The sequence below is a fragment of the Squalius cephalus genome (assembly GCF_949319135.1).
Source record: "Squalius cephalus genome assembly, chromosome: 3".
Taxonomy (NCBI): domain Eukaryota; kingdom Metazoa; phylum Chordata; class Actinopteri; order Cypriniformes; family Leuciscidae; genus Squalius; species Squalius cephalus.
Genome location: NC_137124.1, coordinates 16127998 through 16155993, shown reverse-complemented (window position 1 = coordinate 16155993; position 27996 = coordinate 16127998). Strand labels below are relative to the sequence as shown.

The 27996-nt window shown below is 37.3% G+C and overlaps 1 protein-coding gene across 4 annotated transcripts; it reads right to left on the bottom strand.

Moving 5' to 3' along the window:
- Nucleotides 1-2: 2 nt before the first annotated feature.
- clcn5b (chloride channel, voltage-sensitive 5b) lies at nt 3-27996 on the bottom strand. 4 transcript variants are annotated; one of them, XM_079866199.1, is made up of 13 exons: nt 27670-27996; nt 24096-24232; nt 15335-15483; nt 15163-15262; nt 13057-13244; nt 9429-9551; nt 8588-8794; nt 8098-8178; nt 5883-6437; nt 4503-4689; nt 3802-4200; nt 2182-2398; nt 3-302 (listed from the first exon to the last, which is right to left on the bottom strand). In XM_079866199.1, exons 2-13 carry the CDS (start codon nt 24226-24228, stop codon nt 212-214), a joined length of 2430 nt encoding a protein of 809 aa, XP_079722325.1. In that variant the 5' UTR covers nt 24229-24232; nt 27670-27996; the 3' UTR covers nt 3-211. The 4 variants fall into 4 exon arrangements, with proteins under 4 accessions (XP_079722325.1, XP_079722324.1, XP_079722323.1 ...); XM_079866198.1 differs by lacking the exon at nt 27670-27996 and adding an exon at nt 27154-27667; XM_079866197.1 differs by lacking the exon at nt 27670-27996 and adding an exon at nt 27524-27588.

Here is a 27996-nt window from a genome sequence, read left to right as displayed (position 1 = left end):
CCGGACAGGCTAAATGACAGCTCCTGTCTGAACAGGTCCAGTTCTGGAGCAGCAAAAAGCTGCCTTAGGCCAATCTCACACCACTCTATAATAGCAGTACCTCCGTGACACACACAGTCCAACCACCACCATTATCATCAACATCATCACCGTCCTCACAGGATGATTCAGTGTGCGAGTGGGAGTGTGCAGGAGTGTGTCCTGAGAGTCTTCAGTTGAAGAGGATAGAATCCGGGTCTCTGTTGGCCATCTGCGCCATGTGTTTAAGAACATCTTTTTTAGTGATGATTCCCAGCATACGCCTAAAAGGGCGACAGAAAAGAGAGTCAGAAAAAAGGATTCTTGTTTTTAATTAATACAAATCACTGATCTGTCAAGTCAGAAAATTATTGGACAGATGGTCCTAGTTAGCATATGTATGAGAGAGACTGTTTGCATAAAATTTCAAGGCCATGTGTACTAGTGTGTGCATGTGTTTTAAGTCTACTCTCTTTTTATATGATGTAATTTCCTTTTATTGTTCTAGATAGACTTGAAGGGTGGATCATAGCGACTGAGAAAGACCAACAGCCACGTTGATCTACTCAACATCGGGAGCTGATTAACATACGCACACACACACTTTAAAAGGCAAAACAACTGCAACTAGAATCAGCTTCAGCTGTTTTGAACAAACATGGCTCTTATAAGAAAGGACCTTTGTGGAAACAAAAGAACAGACACTCAATATGGTCTTTTAGAAGACAAAAACATACGGATGAAAATGTCCCATCTCAGAGGTGCTGAGATCATTTTATTCAATCAGTGCTAAACTGGATATTTACAGTGTGAATAGCGCTATACAATTAAATTGAACCAAGAAATACAATGCATATTGTTTCAAAGCAGTTAGTGAGCGAAAGTGGTGAGGAAAAACTCCCCAAGATGTTTATGTAGTAGTGAATGCAAAAGAAATCTTGGGAGGAACAAAGACTCAGCAGGGGAAGCCCTCTTGCTTGGGTTGGCGTATATTTAAACAAAGTATATTTTAATAAACAGTCTAAACTGCAACGTGGAGACAACAGATCTGTTCCCAAACCTAGTGAGCTAACTTTTGACACTGCAAAACACAGCAAGGCAGCATTCAAACTGAGGCAGAACCTAATAAATGACTGATGTGAAATGCTCAACACCTAACTCTATTGGGATCAATAGTGAGTCAACTCTCCCATATTTGTATGATATTAGCATGTTGCTAAGATTACCTATTTAAGCTAATCTAACCAATTTCCTATTATGACAAAGCTGCTCAAATGCTGCAACTATGTTTTCAGAGTTTCCATTTTTTATTACCACTTAATTCAAATAACTTTTCTAGTCATTTGTGATAGTTTTTTACTCGCAGCAATTTCTCAGAAATTTCGACCCAAACGCTTGATATAACTATAAAAATGTACATTCATTCATTATATAAATTTCCATGATTATAAGTTTTAAAAAATTTACATGACTTTTCCAGGTCTATAAAATCACAATTCTTTCATATATCCAGGTTTTCCAAAACCATGGGGGCCCTCTTAAATAAAAATGAGTTGTTGAGAGAACAAATTAAAAAAGCTTATTAAAGCTTGCCTTGTCTTAGCTAATCTTGAGGCCCCCTGGAAATGTGCTGAGGCCCTCTAGTGGGACACGGCCCCCTGGTTGAGAACCACTGACCTATATACTTTTCAGTATGTAATACAATTTAAGTATTAACATTATCAACATTTCTCTCAACTCTTGTCCAGCATTTTGAAAGGATTTTACAGCTTACCTCTTCTTAAGGCATTCTAGGGTTGCCTTATCTGACTGTGATGCTCAGCGTTTGGCCAAATGTTAAATGTATCTTAGAATGTTGCATAGAGTTGCTGCCACAGATGTTGCCTTTAAATGTTAGGTAGCTCAAGCTCACTAGATTTTGGAACAGAGCTAATGTGCGACTTTAAGGGTGAGATTAACATATTTCAATGTGACTTGCATTTATATAGTTGTAAATGAGACATTAACACTAAAATGCTGTTTATTTCAATTTGGTTCAGTTGACTCTAGTTGGAGATGCAACAAAAAAAAATGTATAGCCTCATTCTCCTTCTCATGGGAATAAACAAATATCTACTACACGCATATCTCATCGACTTCTTTTAACGGATCACACAGACTCACCCGTTCTGAGTGACGAGGCACTGCCGCAGGCCGAGCTTGCGGAAGATGTCCACCACGATTTCCATGGGTGTGTGCACAGTGACCGTGAAGGGGCTAAGATCCAAGATGCTGTGCAGTTTGACAGCAGGAGGAGTGTTGGGTGACGCGGGCAGATCACATTCACTGAACAGGACGGCAGACACGCTGACCACACCTTCCTGATGCCGACGTGCATTTTCTGAGATGATTGAGTGAAAGTTATGCAGGAAAGAGACAATAAACAAGAAAATTAGCTAGAAACGCAACACTAATCTATCGGTTACAACAACTGCAAATTAGCAAAACGTCTGTTGCAGCCCACGGACCATCATACTTGCACACAAGAACTGGCTGAAATCACTGCTTCCAATCTAATTGGCTGGCTGCTCTAAAATGTCTTGGAATAAGGGTACAAAGGTTTTTAATCAGTCAGGCAAGAAACAAAGTTGCGCTTACAAGGCGCCAGGCTGACAAAATCTTTGTGCTATCAACTCTTTGACAGAGATTCAAGAGTTTGGTTTGGGACACTTAGTAGCAAGAAAATGAGATATCCTCAGGCACAACTTGATCTCACAAAACTTCAGAAAAATATACAAAAACTGCTTTCAGACTGTGGTTGGTTGCGTCAGTCGGCTGGTTTTGAAAGACTCCTACAGTCAAACTGATGTCATATATTTGTTTAATCTACCGTTCAAATGTTTGGGATCGATTTCTCTTTATGCTCAGCAAGGCTGCATTTATTTGATTAAGAGGTACAATACTGTTAAATATCATTACAATTTAAAATGACTGTTTTCAATTTAAATTTATTTAAAAGGGATAGGTCACCCAAAAATCTAAATTCTGTAATTAATTACTCACCCTCATGTCATTCCAAACCCGTAGTTCATCTTCAGAAAATAAATGAAGATCTTTTTGATGAAATCTGAGAGCTTTCTGTCCCTCCATTGACAGTTACGCAACTACCACTTTGACACTTTAAAAAGAGATTATAAAACTAATCCTTGTAAATTGAGCGGTTTAGTCCACATTTTCTGAAGAGACACGATCGCTTTATATGATGAACAGATTAAATTTAGGCTTTTATTCACATTTGAACATTGATCAGTGAACATAAACAGAAGCCTAACCTTGATATGCGAGAACAAACCTCATTGGTTCTTGCTGAAGCTCAAACGTGCTAAGAATGATCCTCACTGGCATGTTTGTGCTGTGTAACAAGAATGAACCTCATTGGTTCTTGCAGAAGCTCAAACGTGCTGCGTAACACGAGAATGAACCTCATTGGTTCTCGAACGTCAAGCGAACTTGTTTGAGCTTCCGTTTACCACAACTGATATGAGAGTTGATGATTTTTTTTTTTTATCATTTTAATATGCTGATTTGGTGCTCAAGAAAATTTATTATAATGATCAATGATGAAAACAGTTTTTGTAACAATGTAAAAAATCTTTACTGTCATTTTTGACAAATTTCATGCATCCTTGTTGAATAAAAATATTATTGATCGCAAACTTTTGAACGGGACTATGTACAGTATATACATGTATATATAAATAAATAGTGTAAATATGTGGAGCACCGATAAAAACAAATACTCACCTAAAGATATGACCAGATCCCTCCTCAACACAAAGCCCACCAATCTCTGAGTCTGTTGTGAGATCACCACAGGAAAGCCACTGTAGGTGGTGTCTACGATGAGTCTCTCTACCTCCTCCACAGTCATGCTGCTCTGCGTCAGCACAGACAGCGGTGGGCCGCTCCGCCGTGGTCGCATCACATCCGTGGCAAGAGTCTTGTGGCGGAATTCCTCTTTGGCTTCCAGGAAGGGGTAACCGTTGAGACGGATGTGGGCCTCGTAAATGCCCTCACGACCCAGAGCGTCTGCGACCCATTTGCTGGTCATGGCAGCAGCCATGAGAGGCACAATGTACTCTAAACCTCCAGTCAGCTCAAACATAATGACCACCAGAGATACTGTCATACGGGTCACACCACCTAGAGTGGGAAAAATATATCTTTTTAATACAGATATAAACCACTAAACACAAATATGAACAACAGTAATATTGAAGATAGCCTTGGCAAGCACCAATAATTAGGGTGTATAAAGGAAATAGTTCATTAAAAGTCAATGACTAAGCAAGGTCAAGCCATGCTCCTGAAAGCCAACATGAAATGCTTCTGCATGGAGGACTGCACAAGGCAATTAGGTTGTTACTGCAAAGTGAAAAATAAATCATCTGGAAAATGAATCTTCAGTAAATTTTTCACAGAGATGGAGCTAAATCACCCCTCACCCAGACAGGCTGCTGCGCCCACCATGGCGTACAGGCCCGGCGTGATGCAGTCCGTCCCAGGAGAGCACCAGCCTCTGAAAACATTCCAGTCATGGTGGTAGATGGCCAGCTGCTCCATGCCCACACCAAGAAGCCTGCCTGCTATAGCCCCCACCGCCATACTGGGGATGAAAAGACCGGATGGCACCTAGAGAGGAACAAAGAGCAAGACAAAAGAAATAGATAAAGATGTCAGAACTTACATGTTATGCAAGCAGTGATTTGACAACTTCTTAAGAAGGTTTGAAGGTTTTATTGTGACTAGGGTTGAATCAATACCACATTTTTGGCTTTGTTATGACACCAGTACTTCGGAATCGATACCCTAGGTAACAAATCGCCTCAGGTGATTAATTTATATAGGCAATGTAACCAAGGAAAACTAAATAATGTGTAATTGTTGAGTCCAAATTTATTTGGATGACATTTGAAATGAAATCTCATTAAAATGTTGACATTTCTGACATAATAATTACTATTATTCTGTGAAAAAAAATGCCTGCCAAACTAACTTGTAGTCATGTGACAAGAAAAACTTAAATTGTATGTAAATTTCTGATTTGAAGTGTGATTCTGAAGTGTTTGGCTATTATTATATTGTATAGATAATTTGGCCCTTTTTGGCCCGATTTTGCGGTTGAGGAATAAAACTGCAATTAACTCATGGAGGACATTTTTGTCTTTTTCAGGGTTTTTTTATTATTACTTTTTTTATATATATAAATTTTGCCTGTGTTAATGCCAACTGCATACATTTTGGCACAAGTGTGCATTTATATTGGAATTTTACTATTTCTCATTTACTTTAATAAATCTATTTTACACTAGGTAGGTACACAAAATAGTTAGACTTAGGACCTTAAGGACAAAAATGTCCTGATTGAAACTGCAATTTTTTAATCCCAGGAACATTTAATTAAAATTATACAGTCTTTGTCTGTATTTCTGTTATCCGCTTCAGCATATTTTAGAGCCAATTGGATAAATTATGCAGCTATAATTGTGTGGGTGTGATGGTATGATTGTCAGAGTGTGCAATGGACGTACTAAAAAATTGTGTGTGTGCATTTGGGATCTAATGGAAAAAGTTTTGTACTGCACCCAAACAACATCTTAATGAAAGCTCTTTTCTTTTTCTTTTTTTTTAAGATATCAACCTAAAAAAGATCTATAGATGTATACACACACACACACACACACACACACACACACACACACACACACACACACACACACACACACACACACAAAAACATCCATATACTCGTTAAGCAGTTTACTCTCAGAACTGAACTGAGACTAGAGTTTGTTTAGCAGTCAAAACACATCTAAGTCTGTTACCTTCATGCCAAATGTAGCCACAGTGATCAACATCTTAAAGACCAGTGCAAGAGCAAGCAGCAACATAGCCGTATAGAGCTTTGGCCCCGCCGGGCGATTCGCCAGACCGTTAGTGACAGTAACATTAGCACTTCCTGTTCTGCTTCCACTGTAGTCGCAGATTCTCGACGAGTCCAGCAGACTACAGTCGTTGAACAGCTCGGAGATCAGTTGGCTGCCACTCATTCGACTGTACTCATTCGGGAACGCTAGCAAAGCTGTGATCAGGGTGACCAACAGAACCTCTAGGACAGGGTAGTGCCCAAGGCAGGTGTTCTTTCGGAGGCGGCACCAGGCGATGTTAGCACGAATGAAGAAAGCCCCCCAAAGGCCACCAAAGATGCCCAGAAATATGAAAGGTATGAGTTCTAGAAAATGCCAGGGAGTGTGGAATTCCACATAGAAAAGGACCAGACGGCTGTTGCCGAAGGGGTTAATGGAGCGAAGGGTGAACGCAGCAACCAGAGCAGCGAAGAACGAACGCCACAGAGTCTTCAGAGGGAAGTAGTAGCTGACCTGAAAAAGACAATGTGAGAGACATTTGTCACTGTCAGGTGTTAGAACAACATTCAGCAGATGTTTTCAACACAGATAATAATACATTCTATGTTTGTATTTTATTTTTATTTTCTTGAAGTCTACCAGGGGTGGGTTATAGATTTGTACAGTAGCTTTTTGATTTGTATTTTTTTGTTTCTTGACTTTAAAAAAGAAAACTCAATAAACAGTTGTTAACAAAAAAAAACATAGATGATAATAGACCAGTTGGGAGCAGACACCACAGTTATGCCATTTGTAGCTGCGCGCACATTGTGGTGGCAGAAAACAGTGGTAACAAGTGGAGGAAAACGTGCAAAATCCAAGGAATAAGAGAAAAACATTGTCTTGTGCCTCTGGATGTCACAATCGGAATGCAAGTAAAGATGGCTTTCTTTTTTTTTTAATATACTGTCGTCGAAGACGCCCTTTGAAGCCGGACGCAGACATTTATGGTTGCAAGCCATTAAACGGACAGACTCGACTGATGAAACCTGCGATGATCAATCTACTATTAAAGCATCAATTTGATGTAAATAATAGGTCTACATTATATTCACATAGGCAGTTCATTGGGGACATTAGCCGTACAGTTACAGCATAAAATAATATTCAAACCAATAACATTTAAACCTATAACATTTTTCTCTCACAATTCTGACTTTTTTCTTGGCAGTTTAAATCCCAATTCGGAGGGGGGGGATTTCTTTTCAGAACTGAGATATCTCCGAATTTTGAGATATAAACTCGAAATTACCCCCCTTTTTTTTACCTATTATTCTTTTATATAAACCTGTCATTTCCTGCCACCAGGTGGGCTCCGCCCACAAAACACATCATCGCTGTTTTTAAACACCCAAATTGTCTATAAAAATGTTTCTTGAGCGTCAAATCATCATATTACAATAATTTCTGAAAGATCATGTGATGCTGTAGACTGGAACAATGGCTGCTAAAAATTCAGCTCTGCCATTTGAGGAATTATATATTTCAAAATGTATTGACAGAAAACATTTATTTTAAATTGTAATAATATTTCACAACATTACTGTTTTTGCTGCATTTTGAACAAATAAATGCAGCCTAGACTTCTTTCAAAAACATTTAAAATCTTGTGTACATGTGAATTTGCTCTTTTTAGGATGTTTATCAGATATTTGTGTCAATAGCGTGACTTTGTTTTTTTCTCTTTCTTTCAAGAATGCATTAAAAATGTAATACATCCGGAGAGTCAAATGACAAGAATACATTTAAGATATGTCTATGTTTTAAATTACCTGAAATTTAAACTTCTTCTTCTCACAAAAATTGATTTTAACCATATAAATAACAGTGAAACAGTTTTATTTTATAGTATTATTAATTTCTGAAAATGTTTTGTTGACCAAATAAAATGATACCGCAATGATATATACAGAAACTGAATCATAGAGAAATCCCCTTTAAACACTCATTATCATTTTCATAATATGACCCCCTCAAAATAATCACTGATCAGCCTGTCTGGGTTTATTTTGAGTTTATTTGGCTGACTATATAATAACCCTTCCAAAATGGAAAAAACATATCAGAAACAGTACTATAAAAATAAAAGAATCTCTTTGTTTATAGCAGGACTGCAGAAATATAAAGCGCTCACCTCCTCAAGACTGAAAAGCACCCCTCCAATAGGAGCACCGAACGCTACGGACACTCCCACTGCAGATGCTGCAGACAACACCTGATACACACACACACACACACACATAATAAATATATTTACTTCATTTACAGTCCATTCCATTTCTATTCCCTAACTAAAATGCACAATAAAGAGCATATTCAACCTCCTAAATATATGAACAACGAATTATACAATTCAATTATATAATCCTGATCACGTGATTCAGGAGCACAGCCTAGAAAAAGCCTCGTCTGTTCACGATTTCTATTACCTATTTGGCACTGGCAACTTCCAGCACATCAGTTAAAAGAGACCAAGCCAAGAGGTTTATATCAATGTATTACATTACAAGTTTTGGTCCAAGACACAAAATACTTTTCTGTCAGTCTATCCCACACTCCCCTCTCCCTTATCACTTCATCACTCCATTCCTCCTCTCCTCATCTCCCTCCCCAGTTCCTCTCACCTCTCGTCTCTTGGCCTCATTTCGACGGTATTTGGTGAAGAAATGGCATAGGATGTTTGCGCAGCAGCAGGCTACGTGAACCAGCGGACCCTCCTTCCCCAGACTGAGGCCGGAAGAGACGGCCAGCACCAGCGTGATGGTCTTTATGATCAAGGTCCACTTACCCAGGTACCCACGGATTATGAAGCCACTCAGGATGGTTTTAATCTGCAAGAATTAGGGATAGGTTACAAAGGGATACAAAATGATTCCCAAAAACTGGCCATTTTCCAGACCAAGAGTTGAGGAGCAAGTATAATTCACTTAAGCAGTTTTTCTTGGCATATGAACATGTCTTAATGGGTCGTTTTAAAAACAGCCAATAAAACGATCCTTAAATCTCCTCTGACAACTCCTCCACATGAATTTAAATCAGCATTACAACTGCAATCATCTAACATGGGGTTTTGTCAGACAGACAGTGTGATTTATGTCAGAAAGCCCTGCATTGTTCTCTCTGCCAAGGTTAGAGTGTAGAAGCAATTGTGGTTGAACATCTGAAAACATTTTGAACATCTGAAAACAGTGCAGAAAACTGTAGAAAAATAGTTTGTCTCTGTTCACGCTCTCACTTTACTCAGACAGTTTGAAATATAAAACTGACAAAAGGAGGTGTTTTTAGCCTAATTTAAAGTAAAGCTGAAGTGTGCCATTTCTGCACCACTAGAATTACAAAAGTAACAAAATCTTTACGAAATTGTGATTGTACGGCTGAAGGAAAATTGTATTATAGGTGGAAAGAGCTTGAATTTGTGAAAAGATACATGGCTCATCATATGTGAGCATCTGAGGAGCTTCTCACCTCTGGTATTCCTGAACCGCAAGCGTAAGGGGCGAAGGCTCTCACCAGAGTCACTGCCAGGAAGGCGAAGAGAAGAGCCCAGCACACATACATGAAATAACTCACCACATACGCACTGGCCCCCTGCAGGACACACACAGGACACAGCTGTAATCAAGGGGACTTATACACTGTCACCCCCTACAGGACAGTTAGAGGCCACACTTATTCTTACATGCTATTTACTCGCGTCCTGAAGTTGATAATCATCAAATGAGGGATTTAGGAGAATATGACCTCCTAATTGAGGCTTGAAACTCCCTCCCTAATAATATGTATCTTTATTCTAGATTTACATGAAATGTTGATTTAAAGGTCTTTAAAAGAATTCCTCCAATTCTCAATAGACTGGATACTGAAAAATTGGAAATTCCTTAAAAAAACGAACAAAAAACAAAACAACCTACTGCTATTCAGTATTTGTGAATAAAAAAAAAATGCATCCGAGATGAAAATGCTTTACTGTAATTTATTCAACTTTCTACATTGTTGCTTTGTCTTCATACCACAAGGGGGTGATATACATTATCGTTTAGAAATCTGGGGTTAATAAGATTTATTTATTTTTTTAAAAGATACTAATACTTTTATTCAGCAAGGATGCAATTAAAATCCATAAAAATCTATTTCAAATAAAAGCTGCTCATTTGAATTTTCGGTTCATCAAAAAAAAAAAAAAATCCTTAAAAATGATTAAGCAGCACAACTGTTTTCACCGTTGTTGATAAGAAAAAAAATAAACTTGAGCAGCAAATCAGCATATTAGAATGATTTCTCAAGGATCATGTGACACTGAAAACTGGAGTAATGATGCTGAAAATTCAGCTTTGCCATAACAGGAAAAAATACATTTTAAAATATATTAAATAGAAAATTTCACAACATTAATAAATTTAGCCTTGATTAGAACAAGAGACTATAAAAACACTAAGGGTGTATTCACACCAGGAAAGTCCGATTGTTCACTTGCTTTGGTCCGGACCAAATACGATGTTGATTTTTTTTGTTTGGTACCGTTCGCTTTCACACTGCTCTTTTTGCAAGTGAACCAAAATTTGGAAACAAAACCACACGTGTGCTAAGGTCGTCCATTCATTGGACAGGAATTCTCAAGCAGGGAAAAGCAGGAAGTGCAAAAACAGGCTCAGCATGGAGATATTTCGTAATGCAATATTTGTTCTTTTACTGACTCTGTGTTATTCTCTACAAACACAATATGAAGAAACTAATGAGCATCATATGATACAATGTCATCTACGTTTTAATTAGGATTTTAAGAAGACGACGATGTGCTGCAAGACGGTTCTGGCGGAGGGAACATGATTTTAAAGCATTTAAGCGCGATAAGACAAAAGAGAACGCTCTGTCTGTGAATGTCCTGATGCACACACGACGCGCAGAAAGACGTGCAACAGTATCGCGTGCACAGACAGCGCGCCGGAATCGAATTGTCTTTTGCGCTTGAACGAACAATAACACACACCATTATGCCAAAATGCGGGTAAAAAGGATAACTATAATGTATGGTGGAATAGCACTCGGGAGCACTTCGACTCGGCGCAGTAAAAAGTCACGTCTGAAAAATCCTCTCCCCCTCTCCCTCTCACTTCTGTCATTAGAACCAACGTGACTTTTTACTGCGCCGAGTCAAAGTGCTCCCGAGTCCCAAGTGCTATTCCGCCATACATTATAGTTATCCTTTTTACCCGCTTAGAAAAGCGCCACGTTTTATTTTGTGTCACCATACTTGGTCGTGTAACTACTCGTGTAACTGTATTTAAATAGGGAAAACTTGGAGGTGTTTGGTCACTTCTAGCTTCATCTCTGTTTGGTCCCTAATGAATGAACTGGGCTAAGCTAAGTGCTATCAAAGTGTCGCCGCACGCCAGAGCGATTGAGTGCACGCACTGAGATGAGAGAGGTATGTATCAACTCGTCTTAGTTAAGGGAATAACATAGTTTAATATGAAAAAACGGTGGAGTGTTCCTTTAAGTATCCTCATAAGGGCAGTCAAATAAAGTCTTAAAGGCGCAGTGCTTTCTGCAATTGGGTTGGTTCATGTTCACACCGTAAACAAACCGTACCAGAGTTTGTTTGGAACCATACTTCAGCTGGGTCTCGGTTCGGTTGTTTGGTCCACACCCGAGTGTGATTGCTGTATTCACACCTGCCCAAAAGATCCACACCAAGGGGGGAAACGAACTTGAGTTCGATTCAATCGAACCAAACAAGGCAGGTGTGAATACACCCTAAAAGTATTAAAACTCTCACCAACCCCAGCCCCATAGACGAATAGTTAAGCAAGAGAAGACCTCTAATCCACTCATTTCATTTAGGCTTTGCAGAACACTGTCATACATTTGGAAATCTTTGAGCTAAACAGGCCTGTGAAGCTTGGATTCTGCTCAGCCGAGAAGACTTATTATAATCAGACAAAATCTCACATCTGTTTTTCTTCTGTCAACTAGATGTAAATAACAATGTGATATTCTACTAAAACAAGAACATTTGTGATTTTTCGTGTCAGTGAAAACATGAATGATACATTTGATTTAAAGCAGTAAACCACAACATGATGATGAAATGATTACCAGGGCTTGAAATTAACTTTTTTACTTGTCAGCACGGGTTCTTCCAAATTCAAACAGTTAGGAGCACCAGCAAAAATAGATATTTGTATTTGAAAAACAGGTCAAAAATACAGAGGAAGATATTCATTTTTCACAAGGCATGCAACATTTAATACAGTGTCTATGAATTTAAAACTTTCTGCTCTGATTTAAGACCTTGTAAGGCCTCATTTTGTGTAAGGGCGAATTTAGACTTTTTAAGACCTGCAGAAACCCTGATATTATTAACAGATTTCTTTTATTTAAAAGCAGCACCATGAGCTGCATCATGGGTGTAAATTTAGTGAAGGTGAGCTCTTCTTTAGCGATGGTGTAGACGGTGTTAAATTTCCCGTTCAGCTCTGCCAACTGAGTGGAACGGCCGGCAGTATCCTGACGATTAAAAGCTTCAACAATTGAACCCGATCCGGAATTCTTAGCCACACACTTGTCCCGGCATTTCTTGTGCTTGGCACTCTCCTGGTGTTTAATCAAGCTCTCACGCTTATCTTTAACTTTATGTGGCTTGCAAAAGAAAGCTCTGTGTTCTTTTCATCTTCTCTCTTCACTTCTTTACATTTTGTGCACTAGTTAGCCCCCTGTCACGTGACAACAGAGCGCAGTGAAAGGGGTGATTGATGGCTAATATTAACCAATCTAAAATCTGCATTTAAGTTAAGAATGTAAAGGGGACCATGGACAGTGAACAGTGGACCGGTCACTCTATCAGCTCACAGCAGGCACATACTCTGTGCAGTAATTAGTGAACGTTTTGTAGAGAAATGAAAACAGGTCGCACCAAAACAGTTACTTGCACTCGCACAAATGCTCCCAAATATATTTTGAGGTTAAATTTCGGGAGCATATGCAACCAAAATGGTTGCAATTTCGAGCCTTGGATTACATATGCAGTATGGTGCACTGATAACATGGATCTCTGTCACGCAACGCTTCCGTGCCGGTTGAATATGGAACCCACCTCATTGACTCCAACCATGAGCTCTGCCCAGCTTTTCCACTGAGGACAACTGTCTCTTTCCTTGAAAGTGGTTTCATTGGATGTCCAGCAACAGTCCTCATGATTAAACCAGAACCCGTTTAGGCACACACCCTCTTTAAGGTCTGTCATCCAATGGGCGGCAATGTCTATACCTCCAGCCAAGGCCCCTGGTGAGGGAAGAGATGGGACACAAAAGACATTCAAGTCACACAAATGCATTTTCACACAATAAAGAATTATCGCTACTTTTTACATTTTCTAAAGAGAATACGAGTGGTTTTTGCCCATGAAAACTAGCTATCATGATGCTAGGTTATTGTGGGAGGTTGCCAAAGTATTGCTTTAGGGTTGCAAAGGGTGTTTTAAGCATTTTTAGCTAGGTGTTTGCTTACAGACCCAAGGCAAACAACCCCATCCCCAAGTCCCTATGACATTCTGGTCCTTAGATAGGACTCTGGTCCTTTCTTCAATGCAATTTTATTGGATATGTCAATTGATTTGTTGCCTTTTTGTTAATAAAATCATAGGTATGAAAGTGAAACAAAAAGTAATAGCACACCTCTAATCAACTTTTGATAAGTATAATCCTTAGGGCTATGGAATTTTAAAATCAAGCTTTGGTAAACAATAATTACTGAAGTCATAATTGTGACATACCAAGACATAAACTAGAAATGTGTCATAATTTTTATTTTATCTCATAATTTTACTTTTTTGTTATATTTATGATTTTCGACAAAAGTTAGTTTTCTTGAAATGGGTTTCTATACTATAAAAGCCCACTTCCGACACATAAGAGAAAAAAATTATAATTATGAAAGTCATAAAAGGTCAAAATTATGAGATACCAAGTCAACAAAATTGTGTCATAATGATGACTTTATCTTATTATTTTGACTTATCTCATAATGTCACATTTTTATTATATATTTTTATGATGTATATTTTCTAATATGCCAGAAATGGGCTTCTATACCTTTATAATTCAACACAGTACAGTACTGAAAGTATGCAGGTCTACTTTGAAAGTATGCAGGTACAAATCTTCATTGTACTTTGTGCATTCAAGCTCAGGAAACAAACAGAAAGATATTAAACAATCAAGACACCAACAAAGGCCAAAAAATACATTATCAGTAGCGGCTCCTGACCGTAAATTTAGGTAGGACCGGATCTTAGTACTAGTTTATGATAAACAATTTGTAAGCTTTATATTGTAATTGCTGAACACAGGTAGAACACTTTTGGCAGTGGTTGTGTTATTCAGCCTGAGGGTGGCGCTCTAATGTTGATTGACAGACTTTAAGTACACCCAACGCATAGAATGCTATCTAAGAATTGCCTTAAAGGAATAGTTCACCCAAAAATGAAAATTAGTCCATGATTTACTCACCCTCAAGTCATCCTAGGTGTATATGAGTCTTCTTACAGACAAATACAATCCGAGTTTTATTAAAAAAATGTCCTGGCTCTTCCAAGCTTTAAATCATAGGCTAATTTTCATTTTGGGGTGAACTATCCCTTTAATGTAGTATTTATTGTATTTATTAATATTGTTTTCAAATATTACAAGTTGTGGATAAATTCCAGTGAAGAAAAGAAAGTCATGTCTATTCTCAAACATGAAACAAACAACAGAACTATAAAAAGGCTATTCACATGAACATGTTTTATTCTTTTATCAATTTGATACACTACTCCATTTAAATATAGGGTGACCAGATATTTCATGATATTAGAAATTTTGTTTCATGATAGAATGGAGAGCAGTGATTGGAGTAAACGAGTTTCTTCTTGTTAATAATGCGCAGATAAACACGCGTGCTCTTCATGAAACACAATGCTGACATATTTATCTAATTAAAATCGCACTAAGCAATATAGCGATTTCTATTTAACGTTGGTACATCGTGCGACCTGTTTGTATGTGTGTATGTGTGTCAATCATGAAACATAAATTTTGCTGCAGCCAATAGTGACTGCGCGACCCAATCTGTGACCCACAAATGGGTCGTGACCCACAGTTTGAAAACCCCTGAATTAGAACGTGGAAATAAACAGGAAGTGGGCAAGACGTGGGCTGACCTGACATGAGTCCAATGAGGAGCATTAGAAGCCAGCCAGAAAAGGCATCACTGATGCTGACGAGCAAGGCTAGTGTAGACTGCTTACTCTTATTGGTGATCTGAAAGAAACACAAGGTGTTAGAGCAGGAATTGTGGATGGACTTTCAAAAGCAGTTGGAAACCCCGCTCACCTCTCTATGCCGATCTCTGTCTTTAGACTTCTCCCTAACCCAGTCGATGGTGTTGAAGTCCTCATAGGTGCCAATGCCAGGAATGGTGTCATCCAGTATATCTAACAGCTTAGGACTGTTGTTTAGTCTCCAATCTGCTTTACAGTGGCCTACGGGAACAAAACACAACAAAAATACTCATGGGAAACCAGCAGGCACTCTGTATTTTGCATGCAGGATTGCACGCATATGCTGTTTTTCTATTGTGAAAGCAGAATGCAAATAAAATGGCAATTAATGATGGACAATTCCCATTGTGGCCTGAGAGGAATTACAGATAACCAGATCACCATTACATTGTCAATCAGAGCTGTTAGCGTGTGTGATATCGCTGGCAGGGCAAATGCCTAACACACTTTCAATGACCCAGACAGACTTAACAAAAAGAAAAGGGCTGATGTTGACCTCAAATCCTGACCACAAAATAACAGTGGATGAAGTCAAGTCAAAATACAAGCCAGTTAGGACAGGATACAAGTCACTGTTACATATGTTTACATAGTACATAAAGCACTTTTATTTTACTTTTAGCGTGTTTACTTAGAAACAATGACTAACCTCCAGAGCACAAAATTCTTTCATGCTTCTTTAGTAAATTATCTTATTCCAAGAACTAGGAGACAAGTAATGGAACGCTACATTTAGAGTCAATATTGTACATTTAGAGTCAATCACTTTTGTACAGATTAGACAGGAGATATACAGCAGATAACTGGACAAGGCAGCGTTTCTTAAAACCAGATTGTAGAATCATTAGCACCAATGGTCTCTATGATCAGCTTAGCGCACTATGCTTTTGAGAAACAGAGGCCAGGTCCCAGGTATGCAAATAAGTCAAATGACAATGAACTAAACAAATGTTTCAGATCAAACTCGTTAAGCTGGTTTAACAGATGTATAGCGAGAGACACCAGGCCTTCAGACTGGTTTTAAACCAATGTGTGATACAAATTTAAAGATTCAGGTCCAACCTGAAACAAGGCCTCTGACAGCACAAGAGCATTTTCCATATTTTCAACATCTGACACATAGGACAGTAATGCTGCTGGCTATAAGGTCGCATTTCATGCTTAATAATAGGACCGGTTTGTGCAGTCAGAATCTTTATCGGAGCAAACACTGGTGTTGCTCCAGAGAAACACCAGTGAAAATATTTCAAAGAATGTCTAAGCTTGGCTCCAGTTTTGGAGACTTTGGCTCCAAAAAATAGAAAACGTATAATTATTTGTCATATATTTTTGTTTTGCAAGAGGAAAAGACCAAAAATTAAGTCATTACTTTGATGATTTTTATATTGTTACAAAAAAATATATATTTCAAACCTTTCTTTTCAATCAAAGAATATAGCCTATCTGTTAACACAAAAATATTAAGCAGAGTTTTTAAAATTGATAATAATCAGAAATGTTTCTTGAGCATCAAATCAGGATATTATAATGATTTCTAAAGGATCATGTGGCACTGAAGAGTAATGATGCTGAAAATTTAGCTTTGCCTTTAACCCCTTAAACCCTAAGCGTCCCGCCGGCGGGACGGCACCCCATGAAAAAAATTCATAATCAAATTACTAAGCAACCACTGAATGATATGATACAAAATAGGTATCATTTTAAAGCTTAGAATCTCAGCTTTTCAATGCACCTATACATTTTATTCAACTCCTAAAAGGTGCCGAGTTATTCCTTTAGAACGGATTATACCGCCGGAGGGCGCCCCCTAGCTATGGAAAAAATTAATTGTCATATTTTTCAAAACTACTGCATTGATCAACACAAAATAGGCATCATTTGAAAGCTTAGAGTCTAAACTTTACAATGAATGTAGCCATTATGATTATCTCCAAAGTAGTGCTGAGTTATTTGCTGATAAAATGATTTTTTTTTAATACATAATTTATGAGGAAGAGGAAATTATTATGTACTGCAATGTGTCAAAAACATCATACTGCTCAGATAGTCTTGTGTCATATGTCATTTGAAAGGTCTCAATGAGTAGAATACAACAAGCATAATTGTTTCAGGCTTTTACTAAACTTGAGCAAGGTTTTTGTAAAATAAGCCCCTCAAGAGACCCATGGGTAAACCATATATGGATGCTGAATTTTAGACACATTTCCGCTTGTAACTTCATGAAACATGCTCCGATTGTGGAAAATGACACATCATTATTTAGAGCAGATGCTTACAATTAAAATGAGTCCAAACTCAACGTAATCCATCACTCATATCTAAAGTTATGCCTCGTGGAGTTGTAACACAAATGCGCACATAGAGCTTTATTATAGATGTAGCACTTATGTCGCGTTCTAACTCATAACTCAATGAAGCATGCATCAATTGTGGAAAATGGCACATCATTATTTACAGCAGAATGTTACGATTAAAAAGAGCCCAAACACACCATAATCCATCACTCAGGTCTAAAGATATTCCTTATAGCGTTCTGACACAAAAAAATACCAGAGGCGCACCTATGAAGTAGCAATTGCAGTGATGCTATGTTGTTTTGATGTGACGTTTCAGCTCATAACTCAATGAAACGTGCATAGATTGTGAAAAATCGAACATCTTTATTGACAACAGATTCTCACGATTACAAAGAGCCCACACACAACAGAATCCATTGCTTTGATCACGAGATATTCCTCACGAAGTAATGCATACTTGGCTAAAAAACAAGTCTCTCATCCTTCTGGGGAGCAAAGTGTTTTCCAATTTTCCCGGAACCGTCCGCGCTCGTTTTCAAACGTGGAATAACACAAAATATGTATCATTTTAAAGCTTAGAATCTCAGCTTTTTAAAGAATCTAACCACTTCGATCAACTCTGAACGAGTGCTGACTAGTCTCTCTAAACCGGAGTGTACCGCCCGTGTGCGCCACCCATGGCGCCCCCTAGCTGCGAAAATATTCATTAGCATATTTTTCAAAAATATTGCCTTGATTCAAACAAAATTGGTGTCATTTGAAACCTTAGAGTCTGAACTTTACAGTGAATGTAGCCTATTTGAAAAACTCCAAAGTATTGCTGAGTTATTTGCTGATAAAGATATAAAAAAAATTTCATAATCTATAAAATACTTTTTTGTACTATGTACTGCAATGTGTCAAAAACATCATACATCTCACGAAACATTCAAAAATCGTTGAAAATGGCACTTCATTTTTTACAGCATATTCATACAATTAAAATGAGCCCAAAATTAACTTTATCTATTGCTTTTATGACAAGATATTCTTCATGGTGAAACACTATAAAAAATGCCCATGAGGGGGCGTCAAGGTCTCAACAAAAATGCTATCTTGGTTCCAAAGGCTGTAACGTTTGATTACTTTATCCAATCACCACAAAATTTTATCCAGATGCAGCTCATATGTAGAGGGACTTCCCCAAAAAAGAATTTTCCTCCTACCTTATTTCCTTCCTGAGTTATTCCATGTCAAATAAGAAAGATATGCATTATCATTATAAAAATTATATTTATTTTTTGTCTTTTATCAGCAGTTTCTCGGCAGAAGAATGTCCAAATGTAATTTAATTTATATTTTCAAAAAATGTGAAAAGTGTTCTTTCAAACGATACCTACCTTTTGACTCTCCTTGCTATAGTTTTGAAGTTATGAGTCTTTAGTTTTGTGTATGTCACTCAGAAAACTCTTTTTTTTTATTGCTTTCCTAATGTGTGAGGACTAAACAAAAAGGCTACCTTTGTTCCAAATGCTGTAACTTTTGAGTACTTTATGCGATCACCACAAAATTTGATTCAGATGCAGCTCACATTTAGGGGTACTTCCCCAAAAAAGAAAATTTGTGCTACCATATTTCCTCCCCGAGTTATTGCATGTCAAACAAGAGAGATATGCAAAATCATAAAAAAATTATGTTTTTTTTTTTGTATTTATCAGCAGTTTCTCGGCAGGAGAATATCCAAATGTAATGTAATTTATATTTTCAAAAAATTTGAAAAGAGTTCTATCAAACGATACCTACCTTTTGACTCTCCTTGTTATAGTTTTGAAGTTATGAGTCTTTACTTTTTTGTGTGTCACTCAGACAAAAAAACTCCAAAAATGGCTCAGGGTTTAAGGGGTTAAAAGAATAAATAAAATTTTAAATTATATTGAAATAGACGTGTTTTTTTTCCCAATCTTAGCAACCCCAAACTTTTGAACGATTGTAGTGCAGACTAAGCTCTTATTAAATGACTACTGACTACAGATGTTTTAGTTTCTCCTCAAAAAGAAGAAAAAAGAAAAAGATCAACAGTGGAACTCGGTGTGAACAAAAGTTTGAATGCGATTTTTCTCAATTAAACTTCTCAAGAAGTTTTAGCACTCAAAATACGTTTTTTTTTATCTTATCTAACCAAAGCACTACAGCAAAAAATTAAGTTAAAGGAGAAGTGTTGACTCTTTGTGTTGAGTCTTGGTGGAAAAGAGGTGGGGGTTTAAGAGGAACCAGCAGCTCTGTAAAATGAATCGGTGTGTGTTCTCATTTAACTGTGATCTCACATGCTGTCATTTACTGATGATCCAAAAGAACAAAACAAAAATGTATAGAAAGAGTAAAGACTGAAAGAACAAAAATAAAGAGAATACCATGAACCCTTTACCATGAACAACAGCAGCTCAAACTAAAATAAACTCTCAATCTACTTCCTTTTAGTTTACTCTTTCGCTTAATTCTCTGTTGACTCCCTCGATCCAAATCGTTCAAGCAATGAAATAATGCGAATGGTGCTGATGTCTTTAACAATCCCACTGAATATGAATATGACAGCATCAGTCTTCAACGGGTGGTAAAATGCATACGGTGGCAGTAACTACATTTCCTTCCTGTCACAGTGAGTCATGACTGCCAAATCATACAAGCAGTAAACCTCAGACAGAATTGAGCTGGCCTGGTTTGATTCTGTGTCCATGAGCTAAACTCTCTAAAATACTTTTATCTTCAAGATCATTGATCTCTGCAATTCTCCTTCATTTTATGTTCTCTTTATCTCCCAGTGCACCACTGAAAACTAAGCTGAAACACACACAGTGCATAATGTCTCCTTCATTAATGTTTTGCCATTGTTGTCTTAATGATTAAAAAATCATTGAAGCCTTCACACTAAACTTAAATTAGTCTGAACAACCACACAAAACATTCATACCAAAGAAAATTACACTAAAACGTACATTACATTACATACGCATTACTTTACGTACCACAAACATATAGGGAAAAAATCGAATTGTAATTTTTGATAATTGTAATGTAATTGTAATGATAAAAATTGTGATTATGATTTAAAATACAACTTATTTTTCAGCAAAAAAAAAAAAAAAAAAAAAAATCAGGTTTGCTGCACTTGCTTGTAGTTCTGCCAAAACTTTAATTTTATGTCTATTAAATAATATCATTACTACTACTAACTAATAAAATTAAAATGACTAAATAAAAGCAAAATAAGACATATGATTACTGTAATATTTCACTGTAATATATATATATATATATATAAAATTTTATTTTACATTACAGATATAAAATTTGAATCCTAATAATATTTATGGCTATTTTAATTTCTTCATTTTCAAATTTTAAACTTTAAACAAAATAATTCAATTTAATAATATAAATAAATAAAAAAAATTAGATTAAAATTAAATAATACAAAAACAATCATTTTATTTTACATTACAGCTGTAAGATTAGAATACTAATAATATTTATGGCTATTTTAATTTCTTCATTTTCAAATTTTAAACTTTAAACAAAATAATTCAATTTAATAATATAAATAAATTAAAAAAATAGATTAAAATTAAATACATTTAACAGTTCATAACTATAGAGTACAAAAATCCAATAATGTGACTAAATAGAAACTAATTTACAATATATATTTTTCAGTGTTTCAACTAGGTGTTTATAAAAGGTATATCCCTTTTAAATTTTAGGATGGGGGTAACACACAAAAGGATGATCATATTTGGGGTCGGTGGCATCTATAAGATCGAAAACCCCTGCTTTCGACCCAGGAGCCGTTTGCACCAGCTGTGACTAAGTTGCAACTTAGCCTAGATGGGCACGTAAATGGGCACTAAGATAGATACAACAGACACACTACTAATTATTTTTGCGTTGCACCATTAAAATTAGTTGAAGCGTAACTCTACGCATTAACTAAATATTTACGGAAGCCTCCGATCAGGAGTAACGGTTACTAAAATAACTGCACTGCATCAATAAGCTCTACCTGACAGACTTTAATTCTTTAGACATATATGATAATGCTGACATTTACACTTGCTTACATTTTAAAAGAGAGAATATTATGTGAGTAGATTACTTTGTTAGCGGCTCATCAACACAAACCCGTCCTACAGCGTGCCGCTGAGTGCATATGTCCCATCACTCTGTGTTGTGCATGTCAAATAAAATCAGTCATAATCAATAAATGTTATTTCTTATGTTTGTTTGTATCGTCACTTGTTTATCCTTATTAATTTTGTTTCAAATACAGTTTCTGAATGCTATTTACATATAAAAACACTTATGTTATTCATGATTAAGTGTCTTATTTAATGGAAACGTATCGTATTTTTACTGTTATTTAAATGAGGCAAAAGAAGTTAGAATGAAGGATAGACTGAAATTCGCAGCATTTAAACAGCTTCTGCTCACGTATTTGAAGGCTGCTATTGGATCATCAAGGGTAAACGTCACATTATACGACTACACGCTACTTTACGTAGAGTTTACGACCTACTAGCTACGTTCTGCCTTATGAGCAAATGGTGCACTGGAATAAAGTACAGAGTTAGTTACAAAACTAGCTAGTAGTTACTTGTGGACTTTACGTTCCAATTTAAGAAAGAACTTACGAACAGCTGGTGCAACCCTACCCTGAAGTTTAGTCTTTGCATCAAAAACAAAATAATATTGAATTAAATTGTTTTCTAGCAAACAATATAAAACAGTTAAATATAGCAGTAAGAGTCTAAGACAGGAAGTTACAGTGAAATGGGGAAGAGAGAATAGATTGTGAAATGCACACACATTAAAAGAGGAAGTTCCTGGTCTGAAAAAGAGTCTGTTTGTGACATCACGCACAGCATCATCTGTATCTGTGCAGAGAGAGAACAGAGTGATCTGGTCCCACCACAATGACGTGACTAAAAGATTAAACCTACATGTTTTACAAAACAAGCAATGATCATGGCCATACTGACCATTGAGGTATTTATATTAGCCTACCGTTACGTTTTACAGAGGCCGAGTCTCAATTCTAGCACAACACTTCAGTTTTTAACAGTCAAAAAGTGAGATGTAGGATTCAAGTAGCAAATGTAATATAACTATGTTATGATAGAAATGTTAATATCCAATGATGCATTTTCAGTAGATTATAAGCATAAGATTAACAATGAATATGTACAAATTGTGAATGAATTTAATCGGTTGAATTGTGAATGAATTGGTTACACTTTACTGATAGCCTTTCGGTACATTCACTTTTCACCCTAAACTAGAATATGGTAAAACGTGTGGCTTTGACAAATGTATTTACAGGATGTGGTCAGGACAGACATTTAGCCACAATAAATCACAATAAATTCTAGTTCCTTAAAGGTGCTCTAAGCGATGTTGGGTGACTTCTTGGTGACGTCACTTCTTGTTGACGTTCAAAGTATTGTCAAACAAAACAGAGGCTAGCTTGACCCTCCCTCCTCCTCCTCCTCATCCCTCCCCCTCCCCCTCCCCCTCCCTCCCCCTCCCCATCCCTCCCCCTCCCCCTCCCCCTCCCCCTCCCTTCCGTGCTTCCTGAAACAGAAACGGAAACTTTTCCGATGTAAATTCAGGACTTCTCCTTTTTCCCCTCTTCTTTGCTATTTGTTCATCAGAACGTTGTCTCTTTGGTTGTGTGCCAGACATATCAAAATTCAAGAGAATATAATTCTAACGTTAGTCGTTGACGTTGTCTAGGACATCTCTCCTCTAGCTAACTTCCCTCTTCATGCTTCTCTCTCCTCCACTCCCCACACCACCCTTCATGTGCACGCGCACTAACCCCCCAAACGCCAGCCCAAAATCATTCTTGTCGGTTATTGGCTGGAACACTGTTTGTTATGTTTCGTGGTGTAGGTTGGGCCTGTTTGCTTTTCTTGTCGTTTTCTGGGCTGTCTACAGAGACCGCGTTTTTTTACAATGTGATCAGGGGACAGGCAGCTAGCGGACAGTGAGGAGATGTTTGCTGTATGTGACAAAAAATGTTTCAGCCTAAAAAAAGCGTGACATCGTTTAGAGCACCTTTAAAAAAAAATTCTTTATACGTCTCCTTCTTTATTCCTTTCATTTTTCACAAGACCCCCTTAAATGTCTGCATCCTTAGCATACTGATATGTCCACTGCTGGTCTGTCCTCAAACTTTAAAAGGATACTTCTGCTAATAATTAAAATTCTATTATCATCCTGTTATTATTTACCAATGAAAAGTGTTATTAGAACAGAAAAAATATATTCATTAAAATATTCATGACGATTTGTTTACTTTTTTTTTTTCATTGACACAAACGAAAATGAAAAAGGCGGATGTGGTTTTTAAGCTAATGTTATCCAATCTTTGCCCTCAAGATTGCTTAAAATGCACATATGTAGACCAAGGGAGTCAATTCCCAACCCCAATCCCTATGCATATGCCCACAACATATGTCGTGCCTGAGTACGCGACCCTACCTGTGCTGTAATCTCGGTCCAGAGGCGGGACATCCTCACTGAAGTCCATTGTAACATCTGAAATGTCCACCAGCTCATCATCACTGCTTAAATTGTGATAATCATCATTGCAAAACCCTTCGCTGTCCATCATTCCCCTGTCAGAGCAGAGAGAACATAAGGTCATAGAAGAGTGAGTGCACAAAAAAAGTCATTCTTATTGAATTTATCATCCTCAGAAGCCTGTTGCGAAATTATGACGCTGTCTGCAGAGCAGATATGACAAATCAGGAATAAACCAGAAACATTTCAACCACTGAATGTCATTGATAATGTTGTTAATGAATGCTTAACGTTGATATACTAAAAGGTATTGACTAATACAAGGTGTTCAGAAATCGATTAGCTGGTCGCACTGCACTAAAAAGAACCGGATTATATGAGTTATTTGTTCAGGAAACGGCGGGTTACACTGGTCGCACTGTACAGCTATGGCCAAAAGATTTGGCTGTGAGAAAAATATTGTGTTTTGAAAAGTTTGCAGCTTCAGTATGTAGATTATTTTTTTCGGTATACTGTAAAACAATGATAGGCATTTTTGTAAGATTTAGAGTATTTTAATGGTAATATATATATATATATATATATATATATATTAGGGCTGCACGATATTAGGAAAAAATGACATTGCGATATTTTATTTTTCTACGATATATATTGCGATATGAAATGAAATCTAATCTATTTTTTTCTTACAAACAAATATGGGGTAAACACACTTACATTCTCATTTTAAATGATTTAAAAAGAGTATTATTTAAATTAAATGATTTGTTTGTAACTTTAGGATATGGTTTGAATTGTTAACATTAGTTAATGTAGGCTATCTAATAACTAACATGAACTTACCATGAGCAATACTTTTGTTACTGTATTTATTCATCTTTGTTTATCTTAGTTTATAAAAATACAGCTGTTATTGTTTGGTAATTTTACTTCACAGTGCATTACTGTTAACACATACTGTACAACTTTTGATTTCAATAAGGCTATATAGCCTAAATGTTGAAATTAACAATGTTGTAGAAGTGCAGTTTACTAATAGTAAATGTTAACTAATGTAGTTAAATAGTTTAATAAATATAACATTATTGTAAGGTGCTACCGATTTTTTTTTATATATATACACCAATTCAGACGTCTCGTGAGTTCAGTGTTGGACAGGTCAGTTGTTTAAAAACCATTCATTAAATTGAATCGGTTCGGGTTCAAAGGAATCATTAGTTCGCGAATCTGACATGTAGGCGAGTCTACGGCACGCGTTGTGTAATTACCTCGGCAGTTTAGGATATCGCACAATATTTGTCAACACAGAAAACATTTCATCACTGGATAGTTTTTTTGTTCGACTCCATCGTGTCAATTGATTTTGATTAATATGCGCGACTCGCGAGGGAGAGAGAGAGAGCAAGACAGCGCTCGCGTTGTTTGAAGACGGTGAAGGTGAGCGCGCACGCGGCCGGGGCTCTCTCACTCTGCTCGTTCTTAAATGCGCCCTGTTAAACTAACAGGACTTAAAAACACATGCAAATGTTAAACTTTCACTCTATGATGGTTAAGATGTGCAATTAATCCGCGAATCATATGTGTTAAAAAGGCCGGGGAGCAGCTGGCCCGTAAGGTTAATGAATCACGGATTAACTACGACAGCCTACATCGCACATCCTGCGATGTGACTATCGTGGATTCGCACATCGCGATATCGATGTTTAAACGACACATCGTGCAGCCCTAATATATATATATATATATATATATATATATATATATATATATATATAAGATATATATTAAGGAAAATAACTTTGCACCAGTCTTCTGCTACCCAATCCTTGTACTTGCTGCAGAATTTCATTTATGTTTATCTTGTATAGAAGTGGCTTCTTTGCTGCCCTTCTTGACGCACCAGGCCGTTGTCCAAAAGTCCTGGCCTCGCTGTGCATGCAGATTCACTCACACCCACCATCTGCCAATATTGAGCGAGCTCTGCAATGGTGGTGACACGATTCCATCGCCAACTCCTCAAGAGGAGATGGTCCTGCCGCACGCCGGACACTCTAAAACGTCCTGAAGCATTCTTCAGTGCAGTTGAACCTCTCTCCAAGAAAATTTGATGATCCGGTAAATTGTACTTTGAGATGCATGTGAGGCTATTTTGATGCAACTCGATGATGGCTGCACATCTTTGGAGGTAATCACTGCTAACACTAGAACACAAGGATTGGAAGCACTTCTTCTCTCCATTTATAACAATCTGCTCTAATAATTAAGTTCAGAATGATAGTGTGATTTTACCTGACTAGTACTTTTTCACACTTTCTCGTATGCTGACAAAAAACAGTGAATTTTTTCTTCTTTTTTTTTTGCAATTATTTAAAATGCACCTGATCACTCTGCACAATAATCTAGAAACAATGTGAATCAACACCACAACTGAAGCAGCAAACTTTGCAAACCAACAAATTTATGTCGCTGCCAGACCTTTTGGCCAAGGCTGCATGTTTCTGATTCTCTTAAAGGGATAGTTCACCCAAAAATGAAAATTGTGTAATGATTTGCTCACCCTCAAGTTGTTCCAAGTGTGCTGAACACAAAAGAAGATATTTTGAAGAATGTCAGTAACTAGATGGTGGGCCTCATTGACAACTGTTTGATTACCATTTTGCTCAAAATATCTTCTTTTGTGTTCAACAGAAGAAAGAAATGCATACAGGTTTAGAACAACTTGAGGGTGTGTAAGTTAAATGATAACAGAATTTTCATTTCTGAGTGAACTAAAACTTTAAAAAGAACCGGCTGATAACAGTCATTCATTAGTGAATCGCTCTGTACTGTAACGTTAGAGCCAATACCGGCGTTAGTATAAAATAAGTAGTGCAGAAAACACTGTCAGGCAATTTTAAAAATTAGAGAACTGATTAAATAACTGTTCAAGGAACAGAAAAGAAAAACATGCGGCTCTAGTATTTTTAAAGGAATCGGTTCGGAATAAGAACCGGTTCTCCGTTTCTAATCCTACCGCAATGTGATGCATCGGTCTGCCACCTTTCACTGACGGGACTCCTCTGAAATATGATGATAGTGAAACTCTCAGTCAGGGTTCAAAGTTCTCAACCACTTCCTTTCTCTTTCCCAGCAAGCGCTTTAAAAACCAACTGATACAAACGTAACGTTACACAATTCCCCAAAACACAGCATCACACCGACCGACCGTCTGAGGGCTTGTCGGTTCCTTTTAAACTCCAAGCAAAACAACGCTGATTTATTGACCGTGTTGTAAAGTCATCAGATAATTTGTCAGTTATTGTAGAGCTAGAGCAATAAAGTGATCCAGTTAGTGAAGTCCTCAGTTCAAGTAGCTGATAAGAGTTTTGCCTCCGAAGTTTTACCTCATCTAAACACAGCTGTCAATTGTCTTCGTTATCTGTCACTTGACTTTTAAATCGACGCAAATTTGTTCTTTTGAATGATTCAATCAGTCTAAATGATTCAGTTGGCTGGATCCGAACAAAAACATTTCTGATAACTTACATACCTCTTGGATTCTTAGCGTAGTACTTTAAGGCGCCAAGTCTTGTGATCTGGATTTTAAAGTGCCTCGGTTAAGCAATGCCGACGTAATCTTTCCCAGCTGTCTGCCAGTACCGTCAACTGGTGCGTCACACTTTGCCCGGCAGAAGCATCTCACAGCTTCCTCACTCTTCTTCAGTCCAGTCACACAGACCTTTCGCGTGGGATAAAGTTTGAAGGGGAAGGGGGTCTGTCCTTGTACGGATACATCGCTGAGGGGTTTTAGTTCAAGAACTGTCTCCTTCCTCAAAAAAAGTGAACTGTTTAGGGGTCAATAGCGCCACCCAACGTC